Source organism: Aricia agestis, chromosome 8, assembly GCF_905147365.1.
Source record: "Aricia agestis chromosome 8, ilAriAges1.1, whole genome shotgun sequence".
Taxonomy (NCBI): domain Eukaryota; kingdom Metazoa; phylum Arthropoda; class Insecta; order Lepidoptera; family Lycaenidae; genus Aricia; species Aricia agestis.
The window spans coordinates 5,099,133-5,114,292 of NC_056413.1; the positions used below are offsets into that span (position 1 = coordinate 5,099,133).

The 15,160-nt window shown below is 36.5% G+C and overlaps 1 protein-coding gene across 1 annotated transcript in view; it reads left to right on the forward strand.

The window, feature by feature from the left end:
- The first annotated feature begins 893 nt into the window (after positions 1-893).
- Positions 894-15,160, forward strand: part of LOC121729288 (division abnormally delayed protein) — a 126,519-nt gene continuing 112,252 nt past the window's right edge. Inside the window, exon 1 of the mRNA XM_042117752.1 lies at positions 894-1,130. Within this exon, the coding sequence (XP_041973686.1) occupies positions 929-1,130 (202 nt within the window). The 5' untranslated portion in view covers positions 894-928. The remainder of the gene's footprint in view (positions 1,131-15,160) is intronic.

Below are 15,160 nucleotides of genomic sequence, written 5' to 3' on the forward strand. Positions count from 1 at the left end.
AGTGAGCAGCCGCGATCTAAATATAGAGAATTACGACTGCGTTTTTGCCGTAAAGTCGGTATAAATTGAGCAGAAACGAAAATACATGTTTAATTACGATTTACGGCGATGAAAATTTATCTCGCAATTACGATTTCTGATGTACGATAATGCCGGATTAATTTTCGTATTACGACACTGTTACATTTGCAAACATCGAATTTACGTATTCGATGTACCTACAAAGTTTATTGGCGATGTTATTTTAGGTCTCGTACTTCGACTGACTGACTTAACGCTCTTGCGTCGAGAGTGTCGTCAGTCATGTCAGTCGAAGCTTAGAGTCAGCGTGTCAGTCAGTCGGAGCTTAGCGGTAGAGTTCCACGGAAGTTGAGTGAAGTCTGGCGTTGGGGCGGTTCGATATGATGCGCGCGCACCGCTACCGCATACTCTACACTTGCTAGAGCTAGCGCGTACCCGGTACCATGCACGACGCAAATAGAATCAAATGACACGAATTGCAAATCAAAAATTGTTTATAGGCTGCGGAGGGTTAAAGGTTTTATATAGACACAGAAGATAAATATTAAATATATAAAAGGCTAAAAGGTCTCTGTAATTAAATAAGAAAAAATCTTTGTAGCATATTGATTACTTTTTTCGCAAAAGTGTAACAAAATTTAATTAAATTAAAATATTCAATTAAATTTTGTTATGAATATATCCTAATACCTAAATATTTTGATGAACATCAGCACTTTGAACGTGTATTTCGTATGATGTATTTTGAACGTGCATTTTGTATGTTTGAAACTGTTTAGCTGGGGCGAGTAATATTTAGTCGAAAGGAATTCGCAGCTACTATTTAGCACAGCCAGACTATATTATTTCTGTACCTAATTTGCCGAGCGATGTTCGCCGGTCGGCGGTCGCATACTGTGGCCAGTCCATGAGCGCGCACCGATGTAGGTGCACGCGCGCCGCTCCCGGGTATACTACGCGAGTGAGTGATACAGTGACCATGAAGTGTTCTGTGGTGGTTCTGATGCTGGCCTGCCTCAGGCTAGCCTCCTCCGCCTCCACCTCGTGCACCCTCGCCGAGGACTTCTTTACAAGACACAACATATCAGCTGACGATAGCAACGAACCAGGTGCGAATCGTAAACATAGTACGTGAAAAACGTTGCACTTAAAGTGTAGAGTTTAGATGTGTTTATTTACATGTTAGTTTATCGTGATATAGTTGCATACTTCTGTGTAATTAAACTGCAGGTTTTATTTTATGAAAGTGCAGGTTTAAAAATAAACTTAAATAAAAACAATTTCAATCCTTCACATATTAACTGGTGCATAATTATTAATTATAATTTAAGGTGTTTTGTAAACGGAATATTACTTTATGCTTTGCTTTATGAAACCGTTTGTGTAAATAATTATTCAGAACTAAATAGAATTTATACGGCTGTCTACAGTAACACCTGTACTGTGCAACGACTAACGAGGCAGGTGCATATTGCATTTGATATTTTAGACCCGAAAAGGCATTCCATATTAAGTTATTAGGCAGTTTATGGTAGGTCTATTATGTCAAAATATTTGATATCTCATAAAACACTGAGTTAAAAAACCATTTCGATAAGATATTAGCTTAAGCTGAGGTAGGTAGAGTTGGCAACGTTGATTGTTAAAAACTCCCATAAAATAACAAATTCAACCTTGAAAAGAATTCTCATAATTAAATAATCATTCTTGTATTTTATTATAGTGATTAAGACCGTAATCTGGTTATTAAAAATTAATGGCAAAACAAATGACTCCACATTTTACCATGTGCACTGAGTTTTTTTAACCGATTTCCAAATAGGAGAAGATTATAATATGTTCGGCTGTGGATATTTTTTGACATTTAATGATGACGATTTTATTATAAAAAAAATTATGTATGATTAAACTTTAATTTAATGAAGAGTTTGACAGATGATACATGGGGCTTATGTCAAAATCTTCACTTAAATACAATTAAGTAATTAACATTCGTATCTGAAAGCGGCAGTTAGTATACTAACCATTTTTATCAAATGAAATATGAAGCAAACGGGTCACCTGATGGAAAGCACCTTCCGTCGCCCATGGACACTCGCAGCATCAGAAGAGCTGCAGGTGCGTTGCCGGCCTCTTAAGAGGGTATAGGGTAATAGGGGGTAGGAAAGGGAATAGGGTAGGGGATTGGGCCTCCGGTAAACTCTTAAAAAACTATATCTTACATCTCTACATCACTTAAAAATACATCTTCATATTTTTCGACAGTCTCCAAAATATTAATAGCCACGATGGCTGTAATTAAAGTGTATTGACTCTATGTGCGGTTTTTGCGTTGATTTTTTGCAAACGTGTTTAAAGATTACTCACGTCTTATCTCAAACTAAAAGCTTAGTTAAAAATCAGACATTTATTATCTTACTGGGAAAATGAAAAAAATAATTAAGATAATATTTATTCTTTAATGATAAGATTATATCTATTTTAATTGATATAGGAAGTATTATTTTACATCAACTTAAAAAAAAAGTTAATAATACTTAATTCCAGACGTTTTGTTGTGTTTGTTATCACTTATCACGAATTGCAAGTGTAGAGTCCCGACTCCCGAGATTAGGAAAGTGTAGAGCAATGTTTTAATTCATGTTTCTTAGTGGACTGGTATTATTTTGTTTTGTGTTTTCCAATATTTTATTTATCTATATAATCTACTTACTATATAAGTATTGGTTATAATAATTAGATTTTAAGTTTTTTTGCGTCGAATAGGTAATAACTACGGGACAATTAAAATTTTGAACGGATATTATCACGGAGAAGGACATAAAAATATTACGGTTCGGGACGGCACAGTTCTCGGGAAAAGTGTACGGTGCCCGAGGAATACTTTCTCGCGGGCGAGTAAAGCACCTCTACGTAAATGCTGGGGGGGGGGGGAGCATGCCTGTTTCGAGAAGATGGCCGGCCGGATATTGAAACAAAAATCATGAAAATTTACGTTTATTTTATCTTCTAGGGGGGGGGGGGGGGCAGCTGCCTCCCCCTGCCCCTACCTGGATACGCCCATGTCAAACGCTAGTAACTACACCCTAATGTGTCGGCGCTTGATGGCGTGTTAATTAACACTTTGAAACGAAGATGAGTCGCCGATAAATTGACTAGCGCTAATTGTGTAACGTCAGTGTTAAAGGTTTTTATTGTTGTGTTAAAAGTTTAGTTCCCGAACTCTGGTACAAGGTATACCGGTGTATTATCATAAGGAGATAACTACAGCAGCATTGGACCAAACATAGTTTACACCTAATTAGGTTGCAATTGCAAAACGAACATTTAAAGGCGACCAATATCTTAACAGAATATTATGTTAACGGCTTTGAGTGTTTTTAAATGTATATACTTAACTTTTTTATGCATGAAAATTTTTTGTCTCTTATTCTCATAATATCTCCTGTTGTGGTAATATTAGCCAAACCACTCTGAAATAGCCGACCGATTGATGATGGACCGATTTTGATGATATTTTGTGTACGATCTTATCGCTCAAACTATTTTTCAAACCCGAAATAACTCATATAGCAAAACAACGCTTGTCGGGTCAGCTATCACGGTATATTAAAGACTAATAGTAGTTTTTTCGTAAACAGTATGCCATGTCTTTAATGTCCTTGTCCATGTGAAATTGTATTACATGCAGTCATACACCATCGGAGCAGAGCATTGCAACGTCATCGCGAATATATGCATGTGATGACTGATGTCATTGAAACCATACCGACCATTACGATGTTATAGAATTAGAACTTACTGTTATTTGAATAAATAAGTTGAAAACTGTTGAAAACTACCTGAATTCGTATCGGACGCACTGATAGAGATTTCTTAACATAGAAGGTTACTTAATTTTATTTTCTCTCTCTACCATCGCACACTCTTCCTTATATTAAAAGAGATATGATTGTAAGAGGCGGCCATAAGAGTTGGTTAGCATTTATAATCTACAACCATGCTGTGCAAAATAATTATGTAGCCCTCACTTCCTCAGCATTAAAATTACAGTAGTAGTTTTGGCGCTGTTATATAATATAGATAAGTGTAATAACATTACATATAATATGAAATTCCTTACCTTTTGCCTTCGAGTTTAGTTAGGCAGAAAAGCACGTCTTGTAGCCACAAATGGCAATATGTTCTTATCAGTTCTTACACCTAAAGACCAAGCCCTAGTTTTGAAAAGCCAGGTCGTCTAAATAAGGATTTAAATGCTAAGTAAAGGTCATAGGCGTAACGAGAACGACCTATACAGTTATATATTATAGTGTCATTGTACAGATAAACATACATGTTGACCTTATAGGCCGCGCAAAACTTTAAGATTGCTAGGCGAAATTGGATTAATATCTACCAACAATATACAAGTGAAACAACAACTACCAATAACGTATCAGCGTTTTGTCGCGATCTACCGATAACAATCTGTCTGATCAATTATCTACCAATAGCGTCTCCATGTGCGTTGTCTGACATTTTGACTCATGTCTGACACCCCACCAAAGTTACCTAAAAGTGCAACATTGTGCCATTAATCTTCTAAGGGCCTGTTTCACAACTTTCTGATAAAGTGCCTAATAGGCTATTCACAACTTTTTTGACAGATTCTCCATACTTGATCTGTCAAGTTAATTGGTGGATAGCCTTATCAGGAAGTGGTGAAACAGGCCCTAAGTCTAGATAGACACACTGTTACTCTTTCTGATCTTAAAGCCCAAACAGCTAAACCGATTTTGCTGATATTTGGTATGGAAATACTTTTTATCCCGGAAAAATGTACGGTTTCGCGCGATAAACGAATTTTGGCGCGACGGAGTTGCGGGCGTCATCTAGTATAATAAAGTTCAGTATTCTGTGGACTGTACGGTCTTGATAGCCGGCCGTGAACTCACATCAATGAAGTGTTGTGCTAATTACAATAATCGGTACAATTTGAATGTTCAATTGAGTCATTGGTGTTAACGTTTACGGATAACAACGTTTGTGAATGATATCATTATGATGAGGTTGTGGGTGAGTGATGGGTCAGACAAAGCATTTGACCCTCACATTGTAAGGTCCTTAACACTTTTGTAAGATTTTTTTAACAACAATTATTATTATAGTCTACACTCTACTAGATCAATTTTCATCGAAAAAAATTATAGCCGCAACTTAGTTGCGCAAAAAATCGTGAATCGCGAGGGAACTATCTGTGGTCTGTACTCTGGATAAATAGTATCCTATGTCCTTTCCCGGGAGCCCGGGACTCAAAGTATCTCCATACCAAATTCCAGAAAAATAGGTTCAGCGGTTTGAGCGTGAAGAGGTAACAGACAGACAAAGCTTCGCTTTTATAATATTAGCAAGTAATATTAATTAATTCCAAAAAACTCCAGAGTCGGACAACCTCATGCACAAAGACAAAAAACCTCTCTCCCAGAGCTAAAAATAGCTCCTCCTTTTCTGGAAGTAAAATGAATCTTTTTCGTCGACATAAGTAATGAGTTATGAAGATGTTACTATCTTATCGGAGAAAGGTTGACGTAGCCTCTCGCCTCTCGGGTTGAGATTCTTAGTTGACTTACCTTGTTATAAATCTTCCTATTTTATATTATCATAAATAAAAATTAATTTAAAATTTTGTTGGTCTCGCTAAGCCTTGAGAACGGCATATTTTCCGAAATATATGTGGAAATCTAGGAAAGGTTTATTTATACAAGGAGGGAAGTGAATAGTGATACGAATTTCAAGGGTTATCAAGCCTTTTAAATATAATATTTTAGGTTTTATTAAAATAGTCTCATGACAGTCGTAATAAGAATTTTGTGTTCAATGTTCATACAAAATCCTGAAAAATTATACAGGCATTGAAACAGCTACCCTCCATCGAGAAATTGGTGAAAATTTATTTCGAGTTCATAAACACAGATTTCTAACAAGTGCCTGTTAATTACAAACTAAACAAAGAAACAATTTTAAAGGTTTTTTACGAGCTCTTTAACAAAAATAATTTTAAAACTGAACCTACATAAAAAATTAGGCAATTTACATGAAAAAAAAGCAGCGTTATTGCAAATTAATCAGTTATTAGAAAATAGTTAGAAAACAACGAAAACAAAATAAAGAACTAGCTATTCATTTTCAAAAATAAACAGTTGAAAAGTAGAAAAATATCAAAGTTTTTGTATTTTGTAACGTCATGTTAAAACAACGAGCATAAAAACAGTTTGAGAGCTATAAAACGCGTGTACCTGCCTCACACTCGCCGGTGAACATGCAAAATCCTGCGTTGAATGGGTGCACTACAGTATATATTGTATACAGTAGTTCGTCTTCACAATGCACCTCTCAATCCTGCGCACGTACACACAACCGAGATTTTTGATAGCTTGATGATATTAATATGGTTTCGACCCCACACGTGAAATTAGTTTTTTTTATGAACATTGGCCATACATTCCCACCACTGCTGTTTCTGTAAATCTGGATCAGCAACGGTAACTAATCACAAAAATTAAGCCCTTCGATACGATCACAGCAACAAACACACGATAGGGGTGCTCGAGAGACATGCTAAACTGTCTTGCTGAACGAAATTAATCAGAAGAAAGATAGGAGTAGGAAGTATTCCTGTTTCCCTCCAAGCATTGCGGGAAACAACACAATGTTGCTATTACAAAAAAAGCTTCAACAAAGTCAAAGAACTGAACGGGAATAAAAATAAAGACATCAGTGCTGTACTAGCCGATTTCAACGGGTTACGCTACTGTAAATATTTACACTGGGCTCGTTCCCGGGGAACCTGCTCGACAACAGCGGGGGGAGAGCCTAGGGTTGTCGCAAACGGGGCGATTCCTCCCGGGAATGTATCTGGGAATGTAGGGGAATCGCCAGCCCTGGTCGGGAGGCTTTGTTGGTGCATTCCAGGCCTGGGAACCCGCCGGCATTCCAGCCCTCACTTTCATTGTTCCCGGCATCACGGGAGGTCGTATAATGGAACCAGTTGCCTGCACCCGGCTATACAATTAGCAATATTTGCCCACACTTTTGTACATGCAACGCCGGGCTATTAGTTGATAGTTTAAACTAAACAGTTGAGTAGGTTGTTGGAGGATTATTTGAGCAAGAACTTTAAATGAGACAGTCTTGTTATATATTCAGCTGATTGTCGACAATGTCTGCAAGTCCCTACTAATATTATATGAATCGGAAAGTGAGTCTGTCTTTCTATACCCTCTTCACGTAAAGGACGTAGGATACTTTTTATCCCGGAAATGGTCGGTTCCCGTGTGATAAACGAAATTTGGCACAACGGAATTGTGGACGACATCTTGTATGTTCATAAATTAAAGTGTTTAGGAGGTTGTAACTTGTAAGGAAGAAAACCGATCTACCTAGATATTATTCTAGAGATTTTTAAATTTTTAGTTTTTCAATTCTTTGAACTCGGACTAGGCAAAGCTCGATCTCCCCGGCACCTAAAATTATGTACCGTGTATGGTGTGTGTTCTCAGATAAAATTTCAAACACTAAATGGGAAGGAATCGGTTAAAAATACCCAAGTTTAAGCAAATATTAATAATTGTAGATTAAAAGCAAGACACTGCGTCATATTTTAAGCCATCGTATCGATACAAGAATTTTCGCAGCGCAGTTTTTTTTTGCATCCATAACGTTTTGTAATGTAAAAATCTATAACAGCATTCTTCGCTTCATTGTTTAAGTGAAGCTTTAAGAAGAATTCAGAAACAATAAGATCAAGTTTCCTTTGTGATTTTTTAGGGCAGTTTCATGGCTGTTATGACACCTTCAAGGTACTACGGTAGAGAACACGTCATTCCTTTGTTTTGGTTACTTTCGTTTTTTCTGTCATTTTTGGTAAAACGCATACAACCTACTTTAAGTCTTATGGTTCATTATTATCCTATTATACACTTGATATATTTATTTTAATTCATCAGTTTAAATAGAAGTCTTTGTTTTAATTCTATAATCTATTCTTTTGATCGAAAAGATCGATCGATCGATGGATAAATCCATCGATCGATTGATCTTTTCGTGTCTTAAGTTTTGTTGTTTTCTACATTCCTCACCTGTTATAATTTATTATTATGGTAAGTTTACACCAATGTCGCCTATACCCTTTAAAATATCTGTGTGGCCGACCCTTACTCATGGTCACGCCTACAAAATATGTATTTAAGTTAGTACCTAATATAGTACTAGGAATTATTTTAAGCCATGAATCACAATTGTCTCGAATAAAAAACGTATTAGCGACAATAATCCCAATAATAGCGCATGTGGTGTCGGTATGACTGTCACGTGGAGTGCAAAACATTTTTTGTCGGTATTATAATACGAGTATCAAGTAGGAATTTCAATTATCCTTGGTGCGAAAAATCTAAATAATAAAATAACAAAAAAAGGATATGGACGAACAGTCCATAGATGGCCACAATTTTATAATAAAAAAAAAAATATCAAGTAGGAAGTTGTATATCTTGCTTTAACTAAAAAGTTTACAGAATTCTTTAAAACATGAGCTATGAAAATGTTTTTTTTAACTACTAGCGTGTTGACTTGCCCTCATGTTCGTATATTATAAATTGGTTTATCGTACGGGAACCGTTATTTTTCCTGGATAAAAACTGACCAATGTAATCTATCTGGCATTTAAATTACCTCCATACCAAAAATGGAATTCATTTCAGCAATTTAAGCTAGAGGAGGTAAGACAGAATAACAGATAAACAGACATTCTTTCGTATTTATATTAATAGTTCGTGAGTACGGACTATGGATGTATCATGTAGTCGAATTCACCTTGCTTTAAAAATATTAGCTTAGCTGTATAAAACTACAGCTTTGGGGATGTTTTTATGTAAATGTATTACTGCTTTATTTGTAGAGTTGAGTTTAAAATTGAAATGAAATTTTGTTTTATATGTAAAGCTCGCATTTACATAAAAACATTTTTTGTAACTCAATGGATTAAAATACTTCTACCAATAACCAACCTAATATAGGCAATTCAACCATATTTTTTAAGCATTTAAACGGCCAAAGCGACAGTTAACACAAAGGAGCATACCATGATTCATAATATTAGTTAATAAGAAAAGGAAACAAGTAAATTTTGATTCATTTCGGTATGCCATTGTGTGAGGCGTGCAGGTACGCCGCCGGCGCAGCGCAGGTATCGGCCTGTTTATAAGTTTTGACAAATGCTTCCACCGACCCTCGCTCGTTATCACAGACTACAGATTATACAGAAGGCTATCTCTGCATGAATGAAATCGAGATATTATAATTATAGTCACATAAAGTATTGATTAGGTCGTGTGTTTGTGATAAATATTATAGTCACTTATATAGTTGGTTAGGTTATTTCTTAAGTTTTGTAATATTTTTAATGATATTGACTGTTGTTTCTTAATTTGTTTACCTATACTTTTCATGTCGAGTCACTTGACTCATAGCTTATGTTATACTTTACGTCTTAAGTTTACTTGCGAAAACTTTATAATTAGCTTTATGTTTTCTATTATAATTGTACTCTTACTGTATTTTCTGCAAGCTGTAAGTTTTCCGAATAAAATAAAATAAATAAGTAAGTAAATAAAATGAGTCGAAAAGAGTTAACCCTCTGTATGTTTAGGAATAATCTGTGATCAGGTAGTGTTAATAGGTTTCAAGCATTTTATTATCGTTTTTCAATACGAATTGAAAAATATCGGAACCATTCAATATTTAACTAAAACAGTTAAATATTGAATGGTTCCGATATTTTTCAAACAAAGCCAATGCCATCCGTTGAATGTTTTTATTAAGAACATTCCAGTGTTTAAGTTTTTCAGTAATTTGATTAAACAAGCAAGTCTATCATTCGTAGATTTCTGTTAAAAACCTAATAATAATAGAGTTTTCTTATAGTTTCTATGTAGTCTCGATATAATGAAACTGTAAAAAGATATTCTCATAAAATACTAAACCATCGTCAAGCACGTTCCTAGTGCTCAAAACAGTAAACATCAGCTTATGCTATCGATACTGTTAATTCAAACTTTAAGAACAATAATTTATCTTAAGAGTTAAGTCTTAGTTAAATACTAGATTTCTGATGTTAAACAATTTTCTTCTGAATATCGTGAAGTTGCATGTGTAGGTACTAGATTCTATCTATCTGTTAGAAATTTCGTATACAGATAGACAGATAACAGATTCTGCAAAATCTGCATGCTGTCAAACGTTTGTCAAACAGATAAGCACTGTCGCAAAATATTCACCATACGGTCTACGGATCTCTCCAGCCCCCACCCCAAAGACGTCTTTTCATCCTCCAATCCACGGGCTTATAATTTTTCATGAAACAAAACACGTTTTTATTAAAGCACTCTGTCGACATTAAACGGAGTTTCACCACAATATGAATATCAAACAGTAAAGTCACTCGGACAAATTTTAGGCACCAATTACACAAAACTGACTGTCAACGCCCCAAAAGTGGGTGAGCGTTACGCAGGTCATGGTATTTAGACACATATACACGTTATTCTATTGAATCATAAGTTCTCAACTCACATTATTCTATTAAGCTCAGCTTGCTGATATAGCCACTTTGGTGTGAACACTGCCCTGAAAATGCTATTATGTGTGCGTGGGGCCGATTCGGGCGGTTGCCGGTTAGGCATGAATGTAATCTACTGTATACTATTTATACTATGGCTTAAGCGAGCGGGGAATAAGCGGGGACCGAGGTTTTTATTTCTGTATGAAATGGCGACGTGTTTTGATTGTTCAATGGCGGGGCATTAAAGGACTTTTTGATTCTCTCTGCGGGTTTCGCAATTGCTTTTTATAGCCCACAGATTTGTTACGGTTCAGTTTGTTTTAAAACCGTTGAAAATATAGTTACATAACACGTTATATAACAATATATTAGAGAATATTAAGAAAAGTTCGGAACAGAGGCCGCTACTAGCACATATGTATTACGGTAAATGATCCGTCCAAAATCTGACATGTTGCAAACATCATATTATCAGCATATTGATAGAAATGTTGTCAAACATCGAACAAAACTTTTTGTTCACTGTCTGAGCTGGTTCTGCCTACGTAGTAACTATTTAGTAATGTGTCACGGACTACGGTCTACGGTTCTGCCGTCTACGGCCTAGCGTGAAAATATTGCAGTGAATCCTTTTCACCTTGGTAGTTTGAAAGCTCCTTAATAGCCAGACTATTGCCAAATTGCACCTTGTCTTCAAAGAACACTACTTTTTCTAAGCATTTCTACCATTTTCTCTATAAATACCGCGTTTTATATCAAACGCACTAATTGGATACTTGCAGTTGATGATAGCTTTTAGCCTTCTGTTTTTACTTTTTACTCTCAAGAGCTTTTAAGTTATTATCTAGTTAGCAGCTAGAAATGTTGTTCGAAGGAATTTTTGCAGAAAAACCGTAATCCGTAGTATTGCTTTTCCGTTTTCAACTTTCATTTTCAATAACATGATTGGTAATGTGATCTTAATGATGTAATTTTGAATGTACATTAATTTGGTATTAAATTATGATAAATGGATCATATTTTAAAAGTTTAATCTAATGCTTTGTCCTAAGATAAAAAAAATTAAGGCCAGTTCACAATGCAAAGGGACAAAGGGACAGGCCGCCCTACCCCGCAGGCGGCACGTCTGCCAGTTTTTGAAACGAGTATCTTCTTGCAAATTTCATAAAGTTCAGATTTGAATAAAAAAATGCATCGCATAGCATTGCCAAGTGACACGTCAATTCTCTACAATATAATATTAAACCATCCCTCTTCTAATAATAAACGAGGCAGCACCTCTGGTATGTCCAGGAATGCACTATCGCGCGGCCGGTACAATTAATTACAGATAAGACGGGCTAATTATTCCTGTTCATCCTCTCTCGCTCGCACATCACAATTCTCCCTCGCGCAGACGAAGTGTCTCGGGTTATCGGAAATATTGGCTGAGTGCTGTCTTCACACTGCCTATTATTATATTATTGCGGGCTCCACACTTACGACGCGAAGGCCCGCGAAGGCCGCGAGCCGCGAGTGTGGAGGGTTTCGCGGCTTCGCGTTCGCGCTTTGCGGCTTTCCCCGTCCGGTATCGGTTTTTTCGCCCGGGACATTTTGAGCACACAATTTTTTTTTAAATGAAATAAGGGGGTAAACGAGCAAACGGGTCACCTGATGGAAAGCAACTTCCGTCGCCCATGGGCACTCGCAGCATCAGAAAAGCTGCAGGTGCGTTGCCGGCCTTTTAAGAGGGAATAGGGTAATAGGGGAGGGTAAGATTGGGAAGGGAAGGGAATAGGGGAGGGTAGGGAAGGGAATAGATTAGGGGATTGGGCCTCCGGTAAACTCACTCACTCGGCGAAACACAGCGCAAGCGCTGTTTCACGCCGGTTCTCTGTGAGAACGTGGTATTTCTCCGATCGAGCCGGCCCATTCTCGCAGAAGCATGGCTCTCCCACTATGTAAGAGCAGCAGCAACAATGACTTCAACGTCTATTTTACTCAAATGCGCGAATGTAAATGTGAAGATTGCGAGTGTAGAGGGCCGTATTTACCCGCGTCGTGTTCAAGGCGCGTAGCGCCCGTGAATCGCGGCCGCAATTCGCGCCGCGAGTGTGGAGCCCGCATATCAGTGTACCTACTATATTGTATAAGCTTAATAACTAATAAGTTTAATGTTTACTTCATTCATTATGACATCACAATCTGAAGATGCTACTTGCTGATACATAGATCCATCTTACACAATAAAAGCCTTATTTAGTTTAGTGGGGAAAAACAATATTATTACTTTTTATTATTATGATATAAAACGGCTTCTTTACTAATATTATTAATATTATTAGTACATGAAGGACTAAAAAACACGAATGGAAAGCATTTTTCTAAAATATATAATATAAGAACTAATAATTTCAAATGACAAAATTTTTGCACAATTTTGTGACTAGCCTCATATCATAAAGCCATAGACCATGAATGAAGTCGGCACCATAGACTTATAATATATTATACTGTTATAGGTTTATGGTCGGCACGGATGTTCATGTTTGACATACATAGATAGTTGATGTTTAGCTATGTGGGCGGAGCCACGACTAGCATCTGTTTCACTAAATTAATAAGTAAACAAACAATTAAGATTTAATTAAGACAAATTAATTAATACTTGTAGTGTTTAACTGACAATATTTACTACACGAGTTTACTTCCTTTAATTTGAGGTTGCGGGTTTGTAATAGATAAATAGATTTTACGAGCAACAGGCGGGAAGTCAATATTTACTCCCGAAATAAATTAATCGAGTTGAACTTCTGTTTAGCATCTGTATTGTGGCTCTAATTGCTTTCAAATTATTTAATTAAGTTTTATTAGGATGTAAATATTATATAAAACGCCGGATTATTATAATACAGTTTTATTATTAAAATAATATCGTAAGGTACTTTTTAAACTTTATTTAATAATAAAGCTTAAAATATATAATATGATTCTGCGCCATAATTCCGCACCGCCCTATCAAAGTTTTCCACAACCGAACCGAACTTACTACCTAGCTCGGCCCGAAGATCTTCCTTTGAGACTTATGATTATTCCCACATATTATAATATCATATTGCTTAAATATTAAGTACCTGGATGACCGAGCTTTGCTCGGTATAGCAAACACTCATTGACTTCGTGTTACTTAACAACGCCATCTGCTGGAATAGCTTTAGCTGTTGTTGTGTCGTTAAAGCAATTAGTTGCTCACGAAATAGTTTTATTATTCGTCAATAGATGTCAGGAAGAGTCATATTTTTCAGTTTATCGATTATCGATAAAACACGAATAAAAATCCATTTTCTAAAAATGATTCCTACCTAGATCGATTTATCGCCCCCGAAACCCCCAATATACTAAATTTCATGAAAATCGTTGGAGCCGATTCCGAGATTCCAATTATATATATATATATATATACAAGAATTGCTCGTTTAAAGATATAATATTCACTGCTATAATTTTCTTTTACAACTAAAAGCATTTTGACATCCTATAACCCTAGAGGATGTAACCATTATCGGTCCTTCAGTTCCACTTCCTACCGGCGACCGCAGCTGTCAATAGCGGTTAATCGGTTCCAGAGGGACCAGGGTACACGTGAGCCAGGGGACAGTCACGTGGACAGGGAGACATCTGTGCGCCTAGCATGCGTCCAACGAGATATCTCACTCTCAGTGTAGCTAAAAACTCCTCTTCTCATAATGTCAAAATCTCGACAAAACTCGATAAAAATGTGTTGTCATGTTAGGATTCGCTAATTTTGATGACAGATCTACACGAGAAAAAATGTATGTCATGTTAGGGTCTATAGAGATGAAGAGACCAAAACCATTAAACATCGAGAAAACATGTAGACAAAATTTTCTCGTTGGCGCATCGCACAGGGGGTCATGTGACCAGGGGACATATTTTATACTTCCATTCGATATTGTAAAGAAGAAATTTTGTGAGTGTTTGTTCATTCTTAATGCAAATACTGCAGAACGGATTTTGATCGGCGTTGTAGTATATATTTAGCCTGAAAAAACCTTCAGGAAATTTATAGTTTTTGTCTTAAAAGTGTTTTCGTTATTAAATTATCGAAGATTACATAGTTACTACAAACTAGACGAAAAGGAGCAGGAGGTCACTCACCAGAAATACTCCCTGGTCACGTGAACAGGGGGTCACGTGGATAGGGGGTCGTGACAGGTGTTGTAGTATCGGTTTCACATCCTACCCCCGCCGCGCCGGCTTCCCGGATCGGTTGACATGACTCACCTAATTAAAGACTCGTGATTATAGGATGCCACGGAAGTTTCATTTTTTAAAGTAATTATTGAACTCGCTATAATATTAAAGTAGTATATTTATTTATTCAAGCCAGTCCTATCGAAGTACAAAACTAAAAAGGTATTCTTATGAAATGTTAAACCAACGACATTTAATTGGAAGTGGATTTTTATCGAGCATTATCACGTCGCGTTGTCCCCACTTTTGAGTACCTAGCGACTTTTTGATTTAGTGAGATTAAAA